Here is a 21,948-nt window from a genome sequence, read left to right on the forward strand (position 1 = left end):
AACGATTTACCAATCAAGCTGCACCATCAGTCAGCATCCTCAGTCTCTCAGAAAAATATCAATACTTTAATTTACATTCATCAATATCTGCTGACACAAACTCTGTTATCATATGATTTAGTCATCACAACTTTTTGTTGTTTTTTGCAACATTCGGTATTAAGAATGCATTTCTTCCCTTTTTTATATAGTTTCTATGCAAATTGTGAAAATCTGGACTTTGGGATGCTTTTATTTTACTCAGGTTGTTAAATTGTATTCATGATTTGTTGGAGTTTCTAAAACAGAAAAAATTTAGTATTTCATCTGAATTGGAAAATGCTCAACAAGGCGTCCGAATCGCCTCCAAATGAGCTTTTCAGCTTCTGAAATTATAATTCAAATGAGATTTAGACAGAAATAACTTTCATAAACACTGGTACGAGCAGGACGCCGGGTCAACAGATCAATCGAAGACCACCTTGCATGCAACAACAAGAGAAGAAATCATCTAGAGCTCAGACAGCAATCTCAGTAAGCGCTGAGATTGCTCTTAAAGCTGCAGGAGAAGGAGTGCTGGGCGCAGATGTTCACGCCGATGAGAAACCTTCAGCATACGAAGCAATAAGACGGACCCAGGCGCCGGACGCTTGGCGTGAACACAGCCCTAATTCTCACAATATGAAACCAGGGCAGGGAAAGTGTTTCCATTAAACCGCTGCGGATACCTTGAGAGCAAAAAACATTTCGGCTCAGAATCTCAAAGAGCAATAAAACCTCCCTCCATCCCCGACGAACACAAACCAGCCCTCCAAATCCCTTTAAAACCCATTTAGGGGCTCAGTTTGATATAATTACATTAATTTATGTAAAGCTACTCATCAAACCCGAGGGCTTCATCTTCTTCAATGCGCGCACATCAACCAGCGCGCAGATAAGCACAAAGAGCCCGACACAAACACTCGAGCTGCTGCATGTCAAACATCTAGACCCAATTATTTATCTTCTCAAGCAGATAAGAAAAGAGGAAGTGGGAGAGGATCCACCTGAGACTTCCTCTGGCTCCGACCTGACACCGTTGCACCGACGGCGTTCAACAGGAAAACATCCTGAATAAAGTAAATACATCAGTGACGCAGTCAGTAAGACTGCCAGGGAAAATCGGCGTCTCTCTGCACCAGACGACAGATCCATTTGCATTTAAGGTGTTTCAGTGTTGCCAAAACTTTTTCCGGGGCGTGAAATTTTTCTGTCAACTCAAGACGCCCCACAAGTCAGCCACAGATGTACAATAAGCGTTTAGGTGTCACACGAGCGGCCCAGGGTGGAGTCGCCCGGCTGACAGATCGGCTCTCTACTGCGTTTATATGCAAAGCAGAGGCCGTCTGAAAAGCAGAGGTAATGATTTTTACTGTCACCGCTTCGCGCCGAGTGTAACGTCAGATCAGGATGAAAGACAGGTTTGTTCTGGAGGACAGGGAAACTCAGAAACAGGGGAGAAGTAATCAGATTTTTCTGAATGTGATGAGAAGCACATTCAGAAAACTAGAGGAGTCTGGGCTGCACTTGATTTGATTTGATTTTTTTTTTTTAAGTTTGCTTTCTGCATGCATACAAATGCAAAGGCATTTGTAAAAAAAAAGACCACTACCCTTCACAATTATGGTGCACTTTCTTTTCGTATGTCACAGCAAATGTCAATAAAACACATTAAAATTTGTGATTGTGAGGCATGAGCTTCATCTTTCCAAGTTAGTTTTCCTGGATTTGGTTGACGTTTCATTTGACTTTTCTGGCTCTGAACTCAGAAACTACAAATTCAGACCACACATTTTCACACCGTCTTAATGCTTTTAAAGCTTTTGTTTTTTGGCATTTTTCCCTCTTTCCTTCAGTCCAGTCTCTGTACCCGACCATTGCAGACTATGGTGTGGAGAGTTCTTAGAAATAATCTGGGAAAGTTGACAGAAAAATCCCAAAAAGCCCTGAAAATATATGAGCGTGATATTTTAAAGAGAGAGTAAAGATCAGGACACTGGAGACGCAGACGCTCTGTGATAATCCCTCTGTTGGGACTGAAATCTCATTTTATGTCATCAAACATAAAATACAAGTTTAACTAAAGAATTAGTTACAACTAGGCCTGTCAAAATAAAAAAATTAATCAATTAATTGCATGCTAAACTAAAACAAACTCAATCATTTTCATTTTCTTGATTTGTCGTTTTTCTTTTTTCTCTCTTTCTACCAAAACTGGTCTTCAGTCTGGTGCTTTCGTCTCAACTATCCCTTTTTTTAAAAGGCAATTTTGCCTACAGAGACTGCAGAATTTATTTTATTTGTCGTTTCTGTTGTTTTATTTATTTATTTATTTTGGATATTTAAAATGTCTTCCACTTCCAATGTTTAAATGTTCATCAGAATAAAGTTTTCTGATCTTTAAGAATGTGTCCTTCCATTATTACTATTATATAATGTGAAAATTGTCTCAAAATTACAATAATATTGTTTATCTCAATAAGTTCTGGGACAATTTATCGTCTGGCAAAACAATAGTTTTTTTTGTTGTTTTTTTTATTCTTAAATTAGTTGACGATTATCTGAATAATCCATTCATCAGGATTCATTCAATTAATCATTGCAGTCCTAATTTGAACAGAAAGCTCGGGTCGATCAGAACGTTGGGGTTAGTTTGTGATGAAGTGTGGCGATGTAAGAGCAGCTGATCGATCACCGATGAACAAGATCTGAGCTGCCGCCCCGATAAGAGCGAGCCGCCGCTTCCCTCGAAACCGACGACTGCTATTCATTTGACGTATTGACGTATTGAATCTCAGCCTCACGTCTCAGGCTAATCTCCAGGCTGTGGACTGAGATAAGAGGGAGCTGCAGGCGGAGAGAAGTGGAGAAAGGTGGAGCAGACGGGGCCCTCTACCTGAAAGTCAAGTGGTTGACTTTAAACTGGGTCTCTATCACGCCCGTCGTCCTCAGCCGCACTCGGAGGACGTCCGTCTCTGTGGGCACGTAGTCTGCAGACATGAGGCGGCTCATGTTCTCAAAGAAACTGAGCAGAGAGAGAAGAAGAAGAAGAGGAAAACAGGTTAAAAAGAACGGAGGGCGACGAGGAAAACAACTTGCAGTCAAACTGGAGATCAAACGAGGAATCAGTCATCGGCGCATTGTGTTTGTCCTGGTCGTGTCGGCTGCCAGTTAGTGGGTTGGGTGTGGATGATAAGGCGGGAACCCCCCCGGCGGGCTCATCACGATGAATATTCAGAGTCGTTTATCATAATAAACACACTCAGGCTAAGCTTCCAAACACTGATTAGCTGCTGCTAACAACACAGCCGGCGTGATCGAGTGTATCATGAGCGTGCACACACACTCGGTAAGATCTGGTCTTTTTACACACACACACACACACACACACACACACACACAGAGGCATCTCCACCTATGTGAACGGACTGTGACATTCTCAGCTAGTCATCCTGAATCAGTTTCTTGGGCAAAGACAGACGTCCTGCTGCTTTAAAAGGGAAAAAAGAAAAGACACTCAAGTTTGTTTGCTACTTCTGTTGATCTGAGAATCACTTCGGGTGTCAGAGAGATGTTTAGTTTATTAAAGATGCTTAGTTTGTTAAAGATGCTTAGTTTGTTAAAGATGCTTAGTTTGTGAAAGATGTTTAGGCTCAGCATTGCTTATTTATTTTAAAGACTTTCTAGCTGGTGTTCAGATATTAATCTTCCAAATTTATAACACATAATTATCAAGTGATATTTTAAAATTTCCTGTCAACTTTAAACACTTTTTAACTCAAAAACACGGCGGGCCGCTGGTGAATGACTGCCCCAGTGCCCAACCACTGGGCTTAGCAAGTTTTCTGGGGGAAACCTTGTATATTTACTGTTGGCCCTAATAATTCGTCCTGTTTAAATATTATTCTGCCTAATGATTCATGAAATGTCCTCCATTATCCTTCTCACTTTTCCAGATTTGGGAAATCTTGAAATCAAAATCTATGCTTTCCAAGGTTTTCCAAGACTCCAGAGGATTTACCTACAAACACACACCAAGTTTCAGACCAGAGTCCAGAGACGGACGTGTCAGCAAGGATCCTCACATGCAACACACAGTGTGTGTGTGCACGCGCGTGTATGTGTGTGTGTGTGTGTGTGTGTGTGTGTGTGTGTGCGTGTGTGTGCGTGTGTGTGTGTGTGTGTGCGCGCGCGTGCGTGTGTGGGTAAGGTGATGGATGGTGGTTCTCAGTGGGAGCCAAAGGGCCTGTCGGTGTGGATCACCCCAGAAGCGAGGCCTCTAACTGGGGCAGAGGATGAGAACAGACGGCCTCCTGGTGCTCCTCAGCACTTAGCTGCCACCGAATCACAAACACACACACACATCAACACACACACCGTTTCCTCTACAATTATATTTCGCTTTCACCTATTACCTATTCCTGTTTATATCAACACATACAGATTCTATGGCTGCTCACTTCAGTAAATAACGTAGAAAAAGATGCATCACTTAGTGTCCACTTCACAACTATTGTTGGTCTAATCCTGGCTGGTACAGAGATCTGCAACATGCAGGAGCTCTTCTCTGACTCTGTCACTTTGGCCAAAAATGACAGAAAAATCAGTTTCTTTTTGAAAAAGTAAAAAGTTTTAGCTGTATTTGCATTGCTTTTCATGCAATATCAGCACGGAATGGCGCAAAACCTTTAAAAAGGCTGCAAACCGAAGGTGTTTTTGTTATGTGAATTGAAAAATATGTGCTTTTTGTGCAATTTTGGTTGAATTACTGCTCTGAGTGTGTTGTTCTTTCAGCAAATTGCATTTTTTTAGTTTGTATACTCCAGTTATCGTTAATCAACTACTAAATTAGTTGACGATTTTTCAATTAATCACGTTAATCATATTAATCGTTTTAGCCCTACACATATGGCACATTTTTTCAGATATTTATTGTAAAAAAAAAGGAACTATGTATCATTTCCCTTTCTTTTACCCACTTATGCTTTATCTCACTAAAACACAAGACAGTTTTCTTTTTTTGTTTGTTTGTTTTGTTTTGTGTTAAAAAGATCTCTAAAATCCAAAACACTTCTGCGGTATTTGATCCCACTTAAATTAAGTGGCATCAATTAAAGTCGCTTCACTCCCATGCATTTAAAAACCGAGAGCCGGGCTCTCCAGATGCTGACTTCAAGTGACAGCCAGCATCAGCTCCTCTGCTCCGCTAATTAGACCCCCGCTTCTCCTCCGCTCAGCGTGAGAAAATTACTCACTACAGCGCCGAGTCGTTCAGCTCGTACTCGTAGCCGCGGGCGGCCGCAGCCCTCACGCCCTGGTCGGCCCACAGGCAGGACAGGGCGTGGCTCAGGAAGGGGAGCAGCACCTGCTCCTCGTCGAAACACCGCCCACACGACAGGACCGAATGGGCGTGGACCTGCGGAGTCAGCGAGACAAGGAGACACGGAGACCAGGTGGATTATTGAAGAGGTAAAACACTGTGGAGTTTATGAGTCTGCCTCCACTTTTTAGACTCGGTAATCACTAAAGATGCTGAAATGAATGACAGAGACGCAGACACGCCCTCTGCGACATTTATTAGAGGAATTACGCTGGCCATCATCTCCCAGCAGGATGTGCGGGGTGGGTGGTGACAGGAGGAGCTTCGACAACTCAAGTAGCAAAGTTGAAATCAAATCAAACCTCGCACTCTCACCACCCACCCGCCTCCACGGTTTCAGCTGTTTTCTGGGCTGATTGAGTGTCGAAATGCCGCCCTCTGGTGGCTGACTCTGTACAGTGCAGGCACGACTCAAAACTAGGCTATTCAAACCATGTTTGTTGCATTTCTTTTTCCACACAGAATCATTCTTTGATAATTAAATTTTATTCTGCTCAGTTCTACCTATTTTGAGCTCCTTTCAGAATGAGCTGGTTTTAGGGCGTCCTGCCACTTTAAATCCAAATAAGCTGCTGCCAGCCACGCCCTCCAATCACATGTGAAAATGGCTGCAAACAGATGAGCAACTATTCAACCGTACAACTTTGAAAAGCAGAAGAGGAGCCTCCTGTACAACTAACAAGAATGCAGCAAGTGGTTTCTAGATGGTAAGTCACTGTTGGTACTAGGGCTGTTTTAAACGAATATTTTAGTAATCGAGTAATCTATCGATTATTCTTACGATTAATCGAGTAATCGGATAAAAAAAAATTATAAAATGAAATATTGGTAAATCTGGCATAATACCGGTGTTACTATCAGATATCAATGTCAGTCCAATTTTTCATATTTGAGCATCCATAACAGTTGCTTTTTTGTAGTTTAAAAAACTAACCTGTAACAATAATAGCTCACTTTCTAAGTTAACCTGAAGAAAAGTTATAGAAAAATCTGAAATTCTATTGAATTTAATAACAAAGAGGCAGGCTCACAAATATGCTTATAAAAAATGTCTACAATCCAGCTTTTAGTTTATGTATTCATCTTCAGTGAGTATAATAGATTAATTAAACTCACCTTGCCACCTAACCTGTCACGCTTTGGGTTTGAAAATACCGGAAATGCCGCCTGGAATGGGAGGAGAAGGCGAATGAACGAACGTAAGATGGGGTGGAGGGGAGGAAATAGACCAGCGGACTGACGAACCGTTAGACCGGGGGACGAACACGGGGGGAAGCAATACGGGATATTTACGACACCTTCACCGGTCACACTCAGAAACTCATCTACCAGCCATGTACGATGCGCTCCGCCACCCGTTTCTTCAGACCGGGATATGAAATTTATTGTGCGGTTCGTCGGTAAAGCTACATTTACACGGTAAGCATCAGCTACTCAGCCGCCCGCCCTGTTCAGGCTATCCGCTCACCTCAGCGCTCTTCCCGCCGTTCGCTTTCAACCAGCAGCCCCGGAGGAGAAATGTTGCCGTACTCCAGGCATTCCCCCAGTCATTTTAAGGATGCTTATTGGTTCCCCCAAAACGATAAAAAGTCGGGCATTATCATCAATCAATAAAATCCCCACGGGCCAATCTTGAAGATTGGACTTTATGCCGCTGAGACTTAGCTTTTGTCAACAACTCAGAGGCGGAAGTGAGAGCTCCGCGCAACGCAAATGAAGTCCCGGCCGGAACACGGTGCGCTAACTAATAAAACATAAATTAACGAAGCTTCGAGGCAGGTAAATTTTCCTCGAGGAATTTTAGTAATCGAGGTACTCGAATCATTCGAGGAATCGTTTCAGCCCTAGTTGGTACACTTGTCTTTTCCAGCTGACCAAATGTGCTGGAGCTCAGCTTAGTTTGCTAGGTAACGGCGCAGTGGCCATTGATTGCGACTCAACAATCTGGAGGTTTTTGAAGAATCCAGACACCAGACAACATTAATTTATTACCACAAAATGTCTGGGTGTTTTATGTAAGTCGTTTTTTTTAGATGCAGCTGAGACCCAAATGGGAGAACAAAAACGTGCAAAAAGTGCATTTTGCATAGTAGGTCCCCTTTAAATTGGAACCAAAACTACAAAACCAGACAAGGCAGGGGAATGAGAAGGAGGCTACCTTGTTCCTGCTGTTAGCCAGGTTAATCCGGAGGACGCCCATTCCATGGAGGACAAACTTCATGGAAGTCAGGAGGTTATCCAACACCGCCGCCTGCAAAACAAAATCAGTTCATCTAAAACTTAAAAAAGTTTAACTGTACTGTTTTCTTAGAGAATTTTTACAGATGATTTGTTTGCAGCACATTCTCTTTAAACGCATATTCAGTGTTTAATTATTTGTCACATGGTCTGTTCAGTAGTGACGACCGTACGGACAAAGACTTGGTCAGTCCAACAGTCGGCTAACTAAAGGAAGTATCCAAATTAAACATGGCTTGGAAAATTATTCCAGTATAGTTTGTTCCTGCTCCCCAACTGCAACATGCTGTTGAAAGAAAACTATAAAAAGTCACATTTCATCTCATGTTGGGGATTTCAGCACACAGGTGGAGGAAACGTGGGGACAGAACTACAAGGAAATCCTTTTAGAATTCATGTCTTATAATGGCCTAGTCAAAGTCCAATTGAAAATATGTGGCTTGATTGAAAAACTGATGCTCTTAATTTTGTAATAATATTTATAAATCATGTCTGATTTTCCTTCCAATCAAGCATTACTTTGTGTTGATCTGTCACCTTAAATCCCTACATTTAATGTTTGTAACACTTAATGTTCCGCTAATAACACACATTGAAAGGAGACAGTGAACAAAATACGATTTTGTAGTTTTAAGAACATTAGCTGGGTTTTTATTTACCTTTGTTTGATAACAACACTATAAAGTATCTGACGTTTCTTCCTCAAATATGATCGGAAACTGCTGATCTCACTCAAAACATTCATCTGGATGACGTGGATGTGGGTTTGGGAGTTCCTGTTTGGGATTGTGACCTCCACTGAAACTGAGCAGCAGGGCAAAACAGAAACTAAGCGGTTATTAATCACAACACAGATCTGGTTCAAAGCATGACCGGCTTTTTCCTCCTCTTCTCCTGAAGATAATCATATGTGATATAATTATATTGTATTTTAAAGGCCTTTTAAGTAATTACTGAGACCATAAGCGCGACAAAAATAATCTCCAGTGGGGATTCCGCGCCCCCTGTTGGACATTACACCAACTGCAGCTGAAATCTACATTTTGAACTGCTCGGTTTTCTGAGTCAAAGTTCAGCTTTTATAAACAATCTATGATCGTAAAATGACACAGGACTTTGCATGTAGTCGTTCTGAAAAGATAAAACTTAACTGTAGAACTAAAACCAAGACATTTTGAATTAGGCTCTTAAAATAGCGTTAGATGTTTTGGCAAAAAGTGTGAATAATCATATGTCGGTTATGTTAAAGAAAGCTGCAATAAGACTGATTTTAGGATAACTGAGGGATGTAACAAGATGCGGGACAAACTAGTGAAGGAGTGTGAATACTTCCTGGTGGCTCAGTAAAGATAAATTTAAAGTTCAGCCTGATCAGTGTGCTTTATAAGCCTTTTATTAATCCACCCTGACATCCGCTGCGCTCTCAGTGGAACATGTGACAGGCGGGCGTTGTTCGAGTGGATTGGAAACATTTTGTGGCAGAGCTGCGTTGGTTCCTGTTGAAATAAAAGCCTCTTTGTGCTTCTTTCTATCTTCCTTTGGCTTCACTGTTATCACTGTCAGAAGAAAAGAAACTAAAGATCTCCACAGAGTTGGTTTGATTAAAAATCCCTGCTTTCTTTAAAACGCTGAAATTGTTATTTTTGGGGCTATGAAGTTAAAGATGCTCAACAAATAAAGTGTAAAAACTACTTCTGATGTTTAACTTTCACTGGTTTTTGTAGGATCGCTCACAGTTTGTTTTATCATTAAGAAAGAAACGCAGCAATCGTCTCTGATGTTATCGGATTCAGAGTTCTTGTCCTCGTCCCGTCTCCGTCTCTGTGGTCTATAAAAGTCCAAAACAAAAACGGTTTCTGAACTGAAGGTGAATAAAACCAGATAAAAATAGGAGAGAAGAGGGAGAAGTAACAATGCAAAGCAGGTTGTTTGATACAGCCTCGGCCTCCTTCACCGAGTGAATTCCTGAGTTTATGTAAATGTTGTAAATAGTTTCGAAAACCAAAAAAAAGAGAGAGGAATTTCTCACTGTTGTGTAAAACTGGCAGAAAACGACAACTTTAACAAAAGAGATTACTCAAAAAAAGACGTGTAACGGATCTGCATATCAAAAACTACTGACGTTTTCAGGAACTTGGTCCAAATTACAGCATCTGTCTTTGGTAAAGATGTGTAACTCTGACCTTCGTAGTCCTTCAGGCACTTTAAAGCTTTACTTCCCGGCTGATTTCTACAGATATGTTTCTATTCTTGCACACAAGGTTCCTCCCTCATGACGCCATCTGTGTAAATTTAGTTACTGATACATATTCAATTTTAGTCAATATTAAAATGATTGAGATGCTCATGTGGACGTCGTTGCCTTCTGTCGGTGAGCAAAGAGCTATAAATCCATCACGCTGAGCTCGGCCTGTCACAATAATCAATAAATCAATTAATCGCATGATAAATTAAAACAAACTCAATAATTTCCATTGGTACGATTTATTGTTTATCTCTCTTTTTTCTCTCTTTCTACCAAAAACTAGATGATAAAAGTCTCCAGTTTGGTTCTGTGGTCTCAACTTGCCCTTTTTTGAAGGACGATTTTGTTTACAAAGACTTCAGAATTCATTCTATTTGTTTTTTTGTTAATTTATTTTGGATATTTAAAGTGTCTTCCCGTTCCAGTGTTAAATGTTCACTAGGAGTTAAAGTTTTCATTAGAATTTAAAGCTTTTAGCATGTGCCCTTGCATCATTATTTTTTGCCATTACCATTATATTCCTTGAAAATGGTCTCAAAACAACAATATAATCGTTTATCGCGATAAGTTCTGGAACAATTTATCGTCCAGAAAAATGTGTTATCGTTACGGGCCTGTGCAGAACCATGACTTCCTTTTACCTGCATTTATTTTCCAGCTGATCCAGCACCGCCAGGAGCCATTATGTGCTTTCCCTAATCTTTTATTAGCTCTACCTCACCTGAGAGCAGAGTAACGTAGCACCTTCCTTTCTCTGATATTTGTGTGTATTTATTCCTGGAGGGAAGTCGTTCAGGTAGAAAAGCACATTTCTGACCTCCACTTCCTGCTGTGTTTGAAATCCCTGTGGGAACTCCGAGCGTCAGCAGAGAAGCCCTGAGCTTCATTACAGCAGCGTAATCTCTAAATCCATCCACCTACCGTGAACTATTGTTCTGCTCCAGGTTTCTGCTGGGTCTGCCTCTCTGAACACAGAAAGCGACCAGCCATTACGACCTGGATTGTGTCAGAGCATTTCCAAAGACAACACAGAGAAGAATGCGGATGAACGGGTTACCGCCTGATATTTAAATATCAACCCCAGACTGTAAAACATGTAACGCATCATGAGAATTCAGGGAGTGTTGGAGGAAGAGAAATAGCTATAGAAAAAAATGCAATATTTACTACATTTTTCATTAAAATCTGTAAAAATAATTTTTAGCAAATTTTTATTTTCTACAGAATTAACACACTTTTCCATATTCAGCTTCTCAAAATTCTCGAGTTGTTTATGTTTATAAAAACATTAAAAATACCAAATTAAAACAAGAATTTGATGCCGGAGATGTATTATACCAGATGGGATGGAAGGAAGGAAAGAAAAGGTGAAGGAAAAAGAGAAATGAAGGGAGGACGCAAGGGAGGAAATAAGGCAAACTGAAGGAAAGAAGGATACAAGTTAGGGTGCAAAGAAGAAAGGAAGGAAGGGAAGAAGATGGAGAGGGGAAGGAAGGACACGATGAGCTAAGTAACAAAGTAGGAAAATAAAAACATTCTTTTATTTTCTTAATTTAATTTTCTCCGCTGACCCAGACTGTCTAGGAACGTCGAATTAAGCTCTTAACTCAGCAGATATTTTGGACTGAAGATTTCATAGTTGTGGTATTTTATAAGCGCTGCCAGTCTGACACAAAGGCAGAGTTTTGTGTTCAGTCTGACCCAAAGCCAGAACAACAGCATGGCCTCAGGCTTCAAATAAAAGAGGGATGAAACAACAAAGAAGTCTCTCCCAACTATTCCTCTCCTCATTTCCCTTCGACGGGCCATCCGGGTCCGTGAAAGTTTTATTGCAACACAAAATACAAATTAAAGGGCAACAACAAAACAACAAGTTAAGAAGCTCGGCTGCTCGCTGTGGGATGAGACATTCGCTGATGGAGAAAGATGCGTTTGAGTCAAACGGAGATAAAGACAGATGAAACAATGTCCACAGAGGTCAGATAGAGAGCAGTGCGCGCGCGTGTGTGTGTGCGTGTGCATGTGTGTGTGTTTGCTGTGGGAGGCTGGGTCGGTTCGGGAAGGGAGGGACCGGCCTGTGGGTTAGTGTCATTTTCCCATCTGAAACGAAGGGCGTCAGCGCAGAACAAAGGCAGCGCTAACTGACACCAGAGAGGACAAAGGAGCGGAGCGGCGGTGTGTTAGCGCATGTGTGCATGCTTCCACAAGAAACATTTATTTATAAAAGTGGCTACTGAACGAACAGACGGGAAAACGTCTAGAAGAAGCTGCTGACAAATAGTCCGGTTCAGATTTGTTTAAGCGTTGCGTGAAACTCTAAACAAAAAAATAAATAAAAATATTGAATGAAAACTTTTTAAAAACAAAGCTACTATTTTTCATAAAACATATATAAAGTAGTCACTGAAATCAAAATTTGAGTTTCCTTCTTCAAGTTCTTCTTTCCCACATTTAAGTTTATAAACTGTCTTTACATTAACATCTGTATTCACAAGTGCATCGTGAAATGTTGACTCAACCAATCAGAAGCCAGCATGTGTTTGAGTCAAACTGAGGTAAAAACACAGATGAAATAATGTTCACAAAGGTCAAATAAAGATTTAGGCACGTAGACGAAGCCTAAACTGGGAATCGAAACGAGGAAGAGGGCAGAAATGCACGATATAAGCATATGTATCTTCATAATATCAGTTTCCACAATATTAATATCAAAAAGAACTGCGTGGATCCCCAGAAACATTAGCTAATGAATATTACTTGATTCACAACTGAAAGCAGACTGACTTTAACACTGTAGATTTTAGCAATAATTTTTTTTATTCTTTTTTACCAATTTTGCTTCCGGAATCGAAGCAATCCAATATGGAGCCTGGAAAATCTAACTTCCAAGTAAAAATAGCTTCCAAACAACATGTAGTGTTGATATGTAGGAATGTTTTTTTTTTTTTCAGTTCGGTTTTTATGTCTTTGTGAAGAGAATAGCCCAGCTGAATTATCATTTCCCTGAAGATGGTAGTACTTGGAAACTTCAGTGAGGTGGCATTGACAACCAATGCTAACAGGAAGCAGAGGAATAACGAGGCCGGATTCCAGACGACCGAGTCCCAGAAACAAAAACAAATATTAGTGAGACCTTCCCCAGATGAACCTCCCAGAAGAGGAATCAGCTGCTATGTGTTCAGCAGGTAGTTCAGTCCAGCCGTCCGCAATTAGATAACGTGTAGGAAACATTTGAAGTGGTTACTGTCTCTCCCTTCAGAGGCTTACACAATGTTAAAGTGACAAGAAACACGTCAAGCAAATTTCCAAAGGGCTGACTCACATGACGACCAGGAGCAGACGGGAGGTTCATTTTGCTAAACAACAACGACAAAACTGTGAACTGAACTTTAATCGGGTGTTTTGAGCAAAAATGTATTTTCGAAGAACTCTTAATAAATTAGAAAAGTTGCACAATTAACACAAAGATGTAACAAAACTCAGTAAACATTTTTATTAGATGTTGGTAGAAAGACTTTCTCGTTTTGCATAATGACTTTGAACGATATAAAGCGCAATATGTTCTCTACATGATGTTGACTGATCCTTTTATTTGCTTAAAACGTTTCCAAAATGAGAAACTAAGAATGATAAGCAGAACATCCTCAACATTAGAACCTCTTCCATATTTAAACTTTCCTGCAAAACTTTTTTTTTTTTTTAAATGACCATCTTTCATTATTGACTATTGTATGATGAGGTACTCACACCCAGTGAATTCTTAACATTTTTTTAGGTTACAATCATCAAACCTAGATTTATTTATTTTATTGGGCTTTTACGAATCGCACTCCATCTCCACTATGAGCTACAAGATGGGAATGACTGTGAGGTAATGACATAACACAAAGCTAACAGGATCTGACGTTGGTAACGAGTTGAGTTTGGTGCACAAAATGTTCCTTGTAGCACAGAATGTATTTAGAAAACCTAAATGAGGAGTTCAGACAAGTCCAGGGAATTACCCAACACACTTAAATTACCTCCTCAGGTGAATGTCGGGATTTGGTAGCCACGCCCCTTTGGTTCCACAGTCCCGACCTCAAGGTGTGAAAGCACACACGCAATCCGCGCACACATGAGATCAAGACTCATATGATCGAAAGGGGCTGACGGCTTAGTTGAAAACAGGTGAGTTAGAAAAAAAAAAAAAAAGGTGGGAGGCATGAAGAGCAGCCACTGTAAGAAAGCCAGAAATGATAAGTGAAAACAGAAAGTGCTGTGTGTGTCTGTATGTCGAACCAATTCCCTTTACCCCACCCCGTCCCAACCCCTGAAATAACAGAGGAATTTGGCTCCCACTTGCGCTCACACACGCAAACACACGCACACACACACGTCTGGAGCAGATGTGAACTAAAACCACTGCATACCAGCTTGAATCTGACTGTCATGACAAATCCTCCTCTCTTCTCTCCCCCCCAACAGGAAAACGAGACTTCACCTCAGCTTCCCTCCGATCTGCATCACTGTTTCCTCATTTAAACAATCATTTTTAACACCACTCTGCGCCGGCACGCTGCATCCCCTGCTTCCTCTGCTGAGCTGCAGTTCTTCCCTCAATGAAAACTACGTCGTTCTACTCAAGTCATGTTTGCTTTGTAATATTTCTGTTCAGAGATTGGCTGAGGCTCTAATTTGAGTTTCAATTGGATCGAAGCCCCCCCTCTCCCAGCAGCTGCAGCATGATTAACCTCTCTTTTAAATCATTAGCTAAGCTACATGGATAAACCAGTGAGCTCACGTTGGATGCTTTCAACTGACTGCATTACAAAGCGTGCTTACATAAGTAATTGGCTCTGATTAAATCATCTGATCGATCAGTTTCATCCAGTTTTCAATAATATAGTGATTTTGAAACTCAATGCAACTTTAGGGAGATAATAACTTGGCCAAATAAATAAATATCCACTAATGCAGTTTATCTACATTTAAATGAGGTGTTAACGCATGCATGTAGGGGAAAGTGTGGGAAAAGTTTTAAAAGTCAGTCATGGAGCAAACAGGTTTTTATTTTTGAAAGACTGGAGCTGTTTGTTTTACGCAGATTTGGTAGAAAAAAAGGAACCAGCGATGTGCTAAAATGCTGACTTCACAAAACAAACAAACAAAAAAGCCAGATGGTTTCAAATGAAACTCAAATAAATGAACTTTTTAAAGATCTGCTTGACTTTGGTGAAGAGTACTGAGGAATTAGAGGCCCTGAGGCGGGACAGAAGTCAAAGGCTACTGTATCATAATAATTTCATCATCTGATACATGTTTAATTTCTGTCTTTCTTTTCACAGCGGACTCATTTTCTCGCTGATAAAGCTGATACAATGTAGATATTGGGCAGAAATCTGCTGAGTAACAAAAGAAACACAAACAACCAAAAAAATAAAGAAAGAAAAAGGCATCCAGCAAAGGAACAAGCAAAAAGCCCAGTGTTAATTTAACCTTTTCAGTGTTTATATACTCCACACTCTTCAAAGTGTTGATATCAACTCTGTGAGAGTTAAATCAACACTGGGCTTATACTCTGAATTATGTTGTTAACTCCCACAGAGTTGATATTAACACTTTGAAGAGTGTGGAGGACTATATAAACACTGAAAGAGTTAAATTAACACTGGGCTTTTTGCTGTATGAAACTGTCCCACCAGCATTCTGATTTTTATCAAATCTGTCAGAAAGATCAGGGCAACCTGGCAACTCTTTGCGTCTCAAAATGTTTACTGCTTTCTGCTTTGTGAATCAGGTGAAGCTCCAGGGAAGGTGAAGTCCCTCCCCTGTGCGCTGTGTTACGTCAATCCGCGTTTCCCCATCAGATACGGTTCCCCCTTCGTCTTCTTGCCGCTCCGCCCCGCCCACGCGGCAAAATAGGCGCGTGCTCGTGATGAGCACTGAGAAAGCACGCGCGTGGCAAGCACGCGCTTGTTCGGCGCGCTTGTCTGAGGAACTATGGACACCGTGAAAGCTCAAACAACATGTTTCGGCAAACTTGTCACACTTTCTTCACGTTTTTGCGGGAAACTAATAGTAATAATACTAATAATTATAATAAATATAATAAATATATATGTTATACATATTATGATTATAATAAATAATATATATATTATACATATATTATAATTATAATACATAATATATGTTATATATATATATATATATATATATATATATATATATATATATATATATATATATATATATATAATAATTATAATACATAATATATGTTATAGTTATAATTATAATATATATATGTTGTATATATTATAATTATAATATGTTGTATATATTATAATTATAATATGTTGTATATATTATAATTATAATAGATAGATAGATAGCATAATGCTATATGAATTAAAAACAGGGCAATGCAATTTAATGCTCAATATTACCCATCAGATACCGTTTTCCCTGTTTTACAGTGGGGGAACGCTATCTGATGGCCATAAATCTCCCTTCAGATACCGTTTCCTCTGTCTTAAAGTGGGGGAACGCTATCTGATGGCCATATTTCACCCATCAGATACCGTTTCCCCTGTTTTAAAGTGGGGGAACGCTATCTGATGGCCATAAATCTCCCATCAGATACCGTTTCCCCTGTTTTAAAGTGGGGGAACGCTATCTGATGGCCATAAATTTCACATCAGATAACGTTCCCCCTGTTTTACAGTGGGGGAACGGTATCTGATGGAGACATTTCACCCATCAGATAGCGTTCCCCCTATGTTAAAATCACCCATCAGATAGCGTTCCCCCTGTTTTACAGTGGGGGAACGCTATCTGATGGCCATAAATCTCCCATCAGATACCGTTTCCCCTGTTTTAAAGTGGGGGAACGGTATCTGATGGAGACATTTCACCCATCAGATAGCGTTCCCCCACTGTAAAACAGGGTGAACACTATCTGATGGGTGATTTTAACATAGGGGGAACGGTATCTGATGGGTGAAATGTCTCCATCAGATAGTGTTCCCCCACTGTAAAACAGGGGGGGAACGCTATCTGATGGGTGAAATATGGCCATCAGATAGCGTTCCCCCACTGTAAAACAGGGGGAACGGTATCTGATGGGTGAAATGTCTCCATCAGATAGTGTTCCCCCACTGTAAAACAGGGGGAACGCTATCTGATGGGTGAAATATGGCCATCAGATAGCGTTCCCCCACTGTAAAACAGGGGGAACGCTATCTGATGGGTGAAATGTCTCCATCAGATAGTGTTCCCCCACTGTAAAACAGGGGGAACGCTATCTGATGGGTGAAATGTCTCCATCAGATAGTGTTCCCCCACTGTAAAACAGGGGGAACGCTATCTGATGGGTGAAATATGGCCATCAGATAGCGTTCCCCCACTGTAAAACAGGGGGAACGCTATCTGATGGGTGAAATGTCTCCATCAGATAGTGTTCCCCCACTGTAAAACAGGGTGAACACTATCTGATGGGTGATTTTAACATAGGGGGAACGGTATCTGATGGGTGAAATGTCTCCATCAGATAGCGTTCCCCCACTGTAAAACAGGGGGAACGCTATCTGATGGGTGATTTTAACATAGGGGGAACGCTATCTGATGGGTGAAATGTCTCCATCAGATACCGTTCCCCCACTGTAAAACAGGGGGAACGTTATCTGATGTGAAATTTATGGCCATCAGATAGCGTTCCCCCACTGTAAAACAGGGGAAACGGTATCTGATGGGAGATTTATGGCCATCAGATAGCGTTCCCCCACTTTAAAACAGGGGAAACGGTATCTGATGGGTGAAATATGGCCATCAGATAGCGTTCCCCCACTTTAAGACAGAGGAAACGGTATCTGAAGGGAGATTTATGGCCATCAGATAGCGTTCCCCCACTGTAAAACAGGGAAAACGGTATCTGATGGGTAATATTGAGCATTAAATTGCATTGCCCTGTTTTTAATTCATATAGCATTATGCTATCTATCTATCTATTATAATTATAATATATACAACATATATATATTATAATTATAACTATAACATATATTATGTATTATAATTATTATATATATATATATATATATATATATATATATATATATATATATATATACATATATATATATATATATATATATATATATATAACATATATTATGTATTATAATTATAATATATGTATAAAATATATATTATTTATTATAATCATAATATGTATAACATATATATTTATTATATTTATTATAATTATTAGTATTATTACTATTAGTTTCCCGCAAAAACGTGAAGAAAGTGTGACAAGTTTGCCGAAACATGTTGTTTGAGCTTTCACGGTGTCCATAGTTCCTCAGACAAGCGCGCCGAACAAGCGCGTGCTTGCCACGCGCGTGCTTTCTCAGTGCTCATCACGAGCACGCGCCTATTTTGCCGCGTGGGCGGGGCGGAGCGGCAAGAAGACGAAGGGGGAACCGTATCTGATGGGGAAACGCGGATTGACGTAACACGCTGACGGGTCCCTGTGTGTGAAAGCGGTGCGAGGTTCCCACCTTGAAGCTGCTCAGCTCTTGCTTGGTGAAGCCGTTGCTGTGGATGATTTTCATCTGTTTGACCAAAGTGCTTTTCCCGCTCTCTGCTGCTCCTGCAAGGAGGGTAGACAAGAGTTTTGACTTCCACATTCCAACCGGACACCCGGGGATTATTTAAGTAAGCGCCTCCCGGGTAAAAGTTGTTCTTGACAGTCGGTCTCACCCAGAATGAGGATTTTAACCACATTCATCTCCCGCTTTGCGTATTCGTACAGGTCTCTGTCTATCTTGGCGCTGTTTATCTTCGCCTTCTTCTCCTCCTCTGTATCTTCGGTCCCGAGGCACAGTCCCATCCTGAGCGATCATCTCCTCTCCGACCCAGACGGACAGAGGAAACCTATAAAACTGCGAGCTCGTCACCCACTCCAAAAATGATAATCAGAATAAACTTCCCAGAGAAGTCAAAAAACTCTGATTAAAGTTTGTTTAAAAAAAAAAAAAAAAAAAAAAAGGAGAAAATTTCAGGCCATCTTGCATGATTTCCAAACTCCTGCTGGCAGTTGATCGCCAAGCCTTCAGGCAAAACTGTTTTCACTCATGGCTCCGAGCGCTTTCTCCGCCTCCCAGCGACAGATTTACTCTGCGGTTAAAAAACCCAAAAATAACAGACCCAGAGCCGAGCTGCTCCTCCGCAGGTCAGCCTCCTGCTCTACCCCACAGAGGAAAAAGAGCCCCAACTCTCCCACGGCAGCCCGCCGCCCAGATGGAAACCTCTCGGACCTCCCTCGGGGAAGTGACGTGGGCTCCGTTGGGTCTCACCTGAAAACTTTCAGCTCCAGCTCCGAACTTCGGCTTCCGACTAGTCGAAGTTTGCTACAGACGTGATGACGTGGTAATGAAAAATCCACATGAAAGGATTTCTGGCTCTGAGAACCAAACGTGTTCAAGGATTTAGTGCTCAATCACTTTTACAGTCGTCTCCGGAATGACCTCATCAGCGTCTCACATGACTGAAAGAAAAGCCATCATAATCTGCAGTTACCTTATCTGCTCCCGATCCTGGTTTCACTTTGTCTTATTCCCACGCATGTTTCACTTTAGGTCTCAGTTTGGCTTTGCTCATCACCTTGGGTGTGTTCATTTGTCCTCTGTGTAACGATGTATAAAGCTCACATTGTAAGGCTCTGGATCGTGAAAGGGTTAATTCATCCTTTCTTCCATTCCGTCTTTCATTTTTCTTTCTTTCCTTGAATGAGTTTAATCTGGGCCATGGCTTCATTAGTATTCTGAGGAGTTCATGAGGCAGCCCAGATCATCACTCCTCCTCCACCATGCCTGACTGTTGCAATGAGGTGTGTGAGTTTGCCCATTTTCTTACCTACATGTTGCCAAAATAGACCTTATATGCATGTGGAAATGTAATGGGACCCCATGTGTTTAACCGCTGCCTATCAGTTGCTTTATGTCGGTAGTTGAGTATTTTGATTAAGTGTTGAACTTTATACACATTAACAGAGCATGTCAGCCTTAAGGGATGGGTCAGACATTTCACTTTTCTCTTTTTTTTTTTTAGCAGTTTCTTGGGGCATCACCTGGTCTTGCATACCTGGACGGCCACGCCTCGGAGGATTACACACTAAATTTTCCACACACTGTAGAATATGAGACACCTGTTGTTTGTAAATGGCCTTTTAACCCTTTTTGCAGCACCTTTGGTTTATATGAGGCCATTACTTCTTCCTTACCAGAGCATTCCTTGGAAGAGAGGAACAAGCTTGTTATCAAATACCAAAATGATGCGAGACCTGATGCCTCAGGGTATCTGATGAGGACATTCCTCAGGCAGAAAAATGCTATCAAAGCGCACGTTTATCCAAAACCGCTCTGTTATGGTGTGTGAAACTAAAGTGTTATGAATAGATGCCACTTAGAGAGAAAGTGGAAAGAAAGAAAAACAATTTCTAGAAACTGTGCAGCTGAATAAATAAACACTGATTGAAATATTTCCGTTTCTTTGCACAAGCACAGTGTAAAAATGCATAAAAGGTATCGTTGTCTACACATAAAATTGATTTCGGTTACTCTTGGCTCACATCTCTTAAGTGTCAACAACAAAAAACAACATTTAAAAACCCCTAACAGTATAAAACGAAATAACAGAAAAAAGTAAAGGTTCAAACCTGATTCTAAGATGTGAACTTATGGATTCCTTATAATCAGGTCAGGGGGGTGTTGTTACAGTGCAGCTCTAATAGGTGTCCCTGCTCGGCTGACAAAACAAAACCAACCAATCAGAGAGCAGGTCAACATTTGTAGAGGAAATAAAACACCAAAAGGTCCAAAAGCTCACCGAAAACAACCAAACTGGCCAACTGGACAAAAACACCCACATACCCAGAACCCGGAGAAACCTTACTAAACCTACACTGACCTCCTGTTGGGATAGTTACTTTACAACAAACCCAGATGTGTTTTCTTTGCTTATGCTGGAATTTATTTATGCACTGAATTTTTATTTGTGGTATCAAAGTAAATGAAGCTGAACAGACAAATGCACACTTGTCCAATTTAGATTTGTGGACAAAGAAAAACTAGAAAAATATGTTGTTTTTTTCATACCAGTTTACAACTGTGAGCTAATTTGCACTGAAATCTGTGGTTGTATCGTAACACAACACATTAAGTCATGGATGTTGGCCTTATTTGTTCATTTACTATCTAAACTTTAAATAAACAACAGAAAGGGAAACTCAAAAAAGGCAAACTCATTTTCATTTTGGGTCTTGTAAAGATTAGAAATGTCCTCCATAGGCCGGTTACGGCAGAACGTATTGATCATAAACTATTAAAACGTGAATAAATCTCTGCATTCGATGACTTCTTAAAGTTAAATAATACTGAACATCTTTTCACACTGATATGATTTGGCAGTGTATAGATAAAATCTACTTTGATTTGATTGATAAAATATTTGAGGCCAAAACTTCTATCTTCTATGAACATGTCCCTCAACAGTCTGGAGGGCCATATAAAAAGCTTTGGCGGGCTGGATTTGGCCCCCGGGCCTCGAGTTTAACACATAACGCATACCAGAGAAAACTTGGTGTGACAACAGATCACCTGTTCTGGGGTCACAGTTCGACATAAAATCCTTGCAACGGAACTTTCTTACTTTCTGAATTCATTTCCTCAAACGCGCCACTCAAAACATGGCGTCGACCGCGACGCTCGCGCGGCCTCTTCTTTTGTTAGCGACGCTTCAATTTCTCGGCCAGTATTACGACTCAAAGGGTGAATAAATGCTTTGAAAGAAATAATGAATAAATATACAAAATGTGACATTACTAAATGTGATTTAATACCACTTTGGAAGATGACGGCGCATACTGTAAGTCACGCTGCCGTTTGTCGTGTGAGCGCCGCCGGTGAGTTAGCTTCAGTTGTTTCGGAGCGACTGTGGCCTCATTTCTCCGCCCCAGTGAACCAGGACTATGTGCTGATCGCACAAACGTCCACCTGCATGAATTAACACGTGACGCTCG

The 21,948-nt window shown here is 40.8% G+C and overlaps 1 protein-coding gene across 1 annotated transcript in view; it reads right to left on the minus strand.

Annotated features, from left to right (window-relative positions):
- Positions 1–20,483, minus strand: part of gnav1 (guanine nucleotide binding protein (G protein) alpha v1) — a 33,002-nt gene extending 12,519 nt beyond the window's left edge. The window contains exons 1-5 of the mRNA XM_014986619.2: positions 18,630–20,483; positions 18,428–18,519; positions 7,557–7,649; positions 5,274–5,434; positions 2,915–3,043 (exon numbers count right to left, since the gene is read on the minus strand). Of these exons, the coding sequence (XP_014842105.1) occupies positions 2,915–3,043; positions 5,274–5,434; positions 7,557–7,649; positions 18,428–18,519; positions 18,630–18,759 (605 nt within the window). The 5' untranslated portion in view covers positions 18,760–20,483. The remainder of the gene's footprint in view (positions 1–2,914; positions 3,044–5,273; positions 5,435–7,556; positions 7,650–18,427; positions 18,520–18,629) is intronic.
- Between the last annotated feature and the right edge of the window lie 1,465 nt (positions 20,484–21,948).

This window comes from Poecilia mexicana, unplaced genomic scaffold (assembly GCF_051168715.1).
Source record: "Poecilia mexicana isolate PSO_F unplaced genomic scaffold, ASM5116871v1 scaffold_1, whole genome shotgun sequence".
NCBI lineage: Eukaryota > Metazoa > Chordata > Actinopteri > Cyprinodontiformes > Poeciliidae > Poecilia > Poecilia mexicana.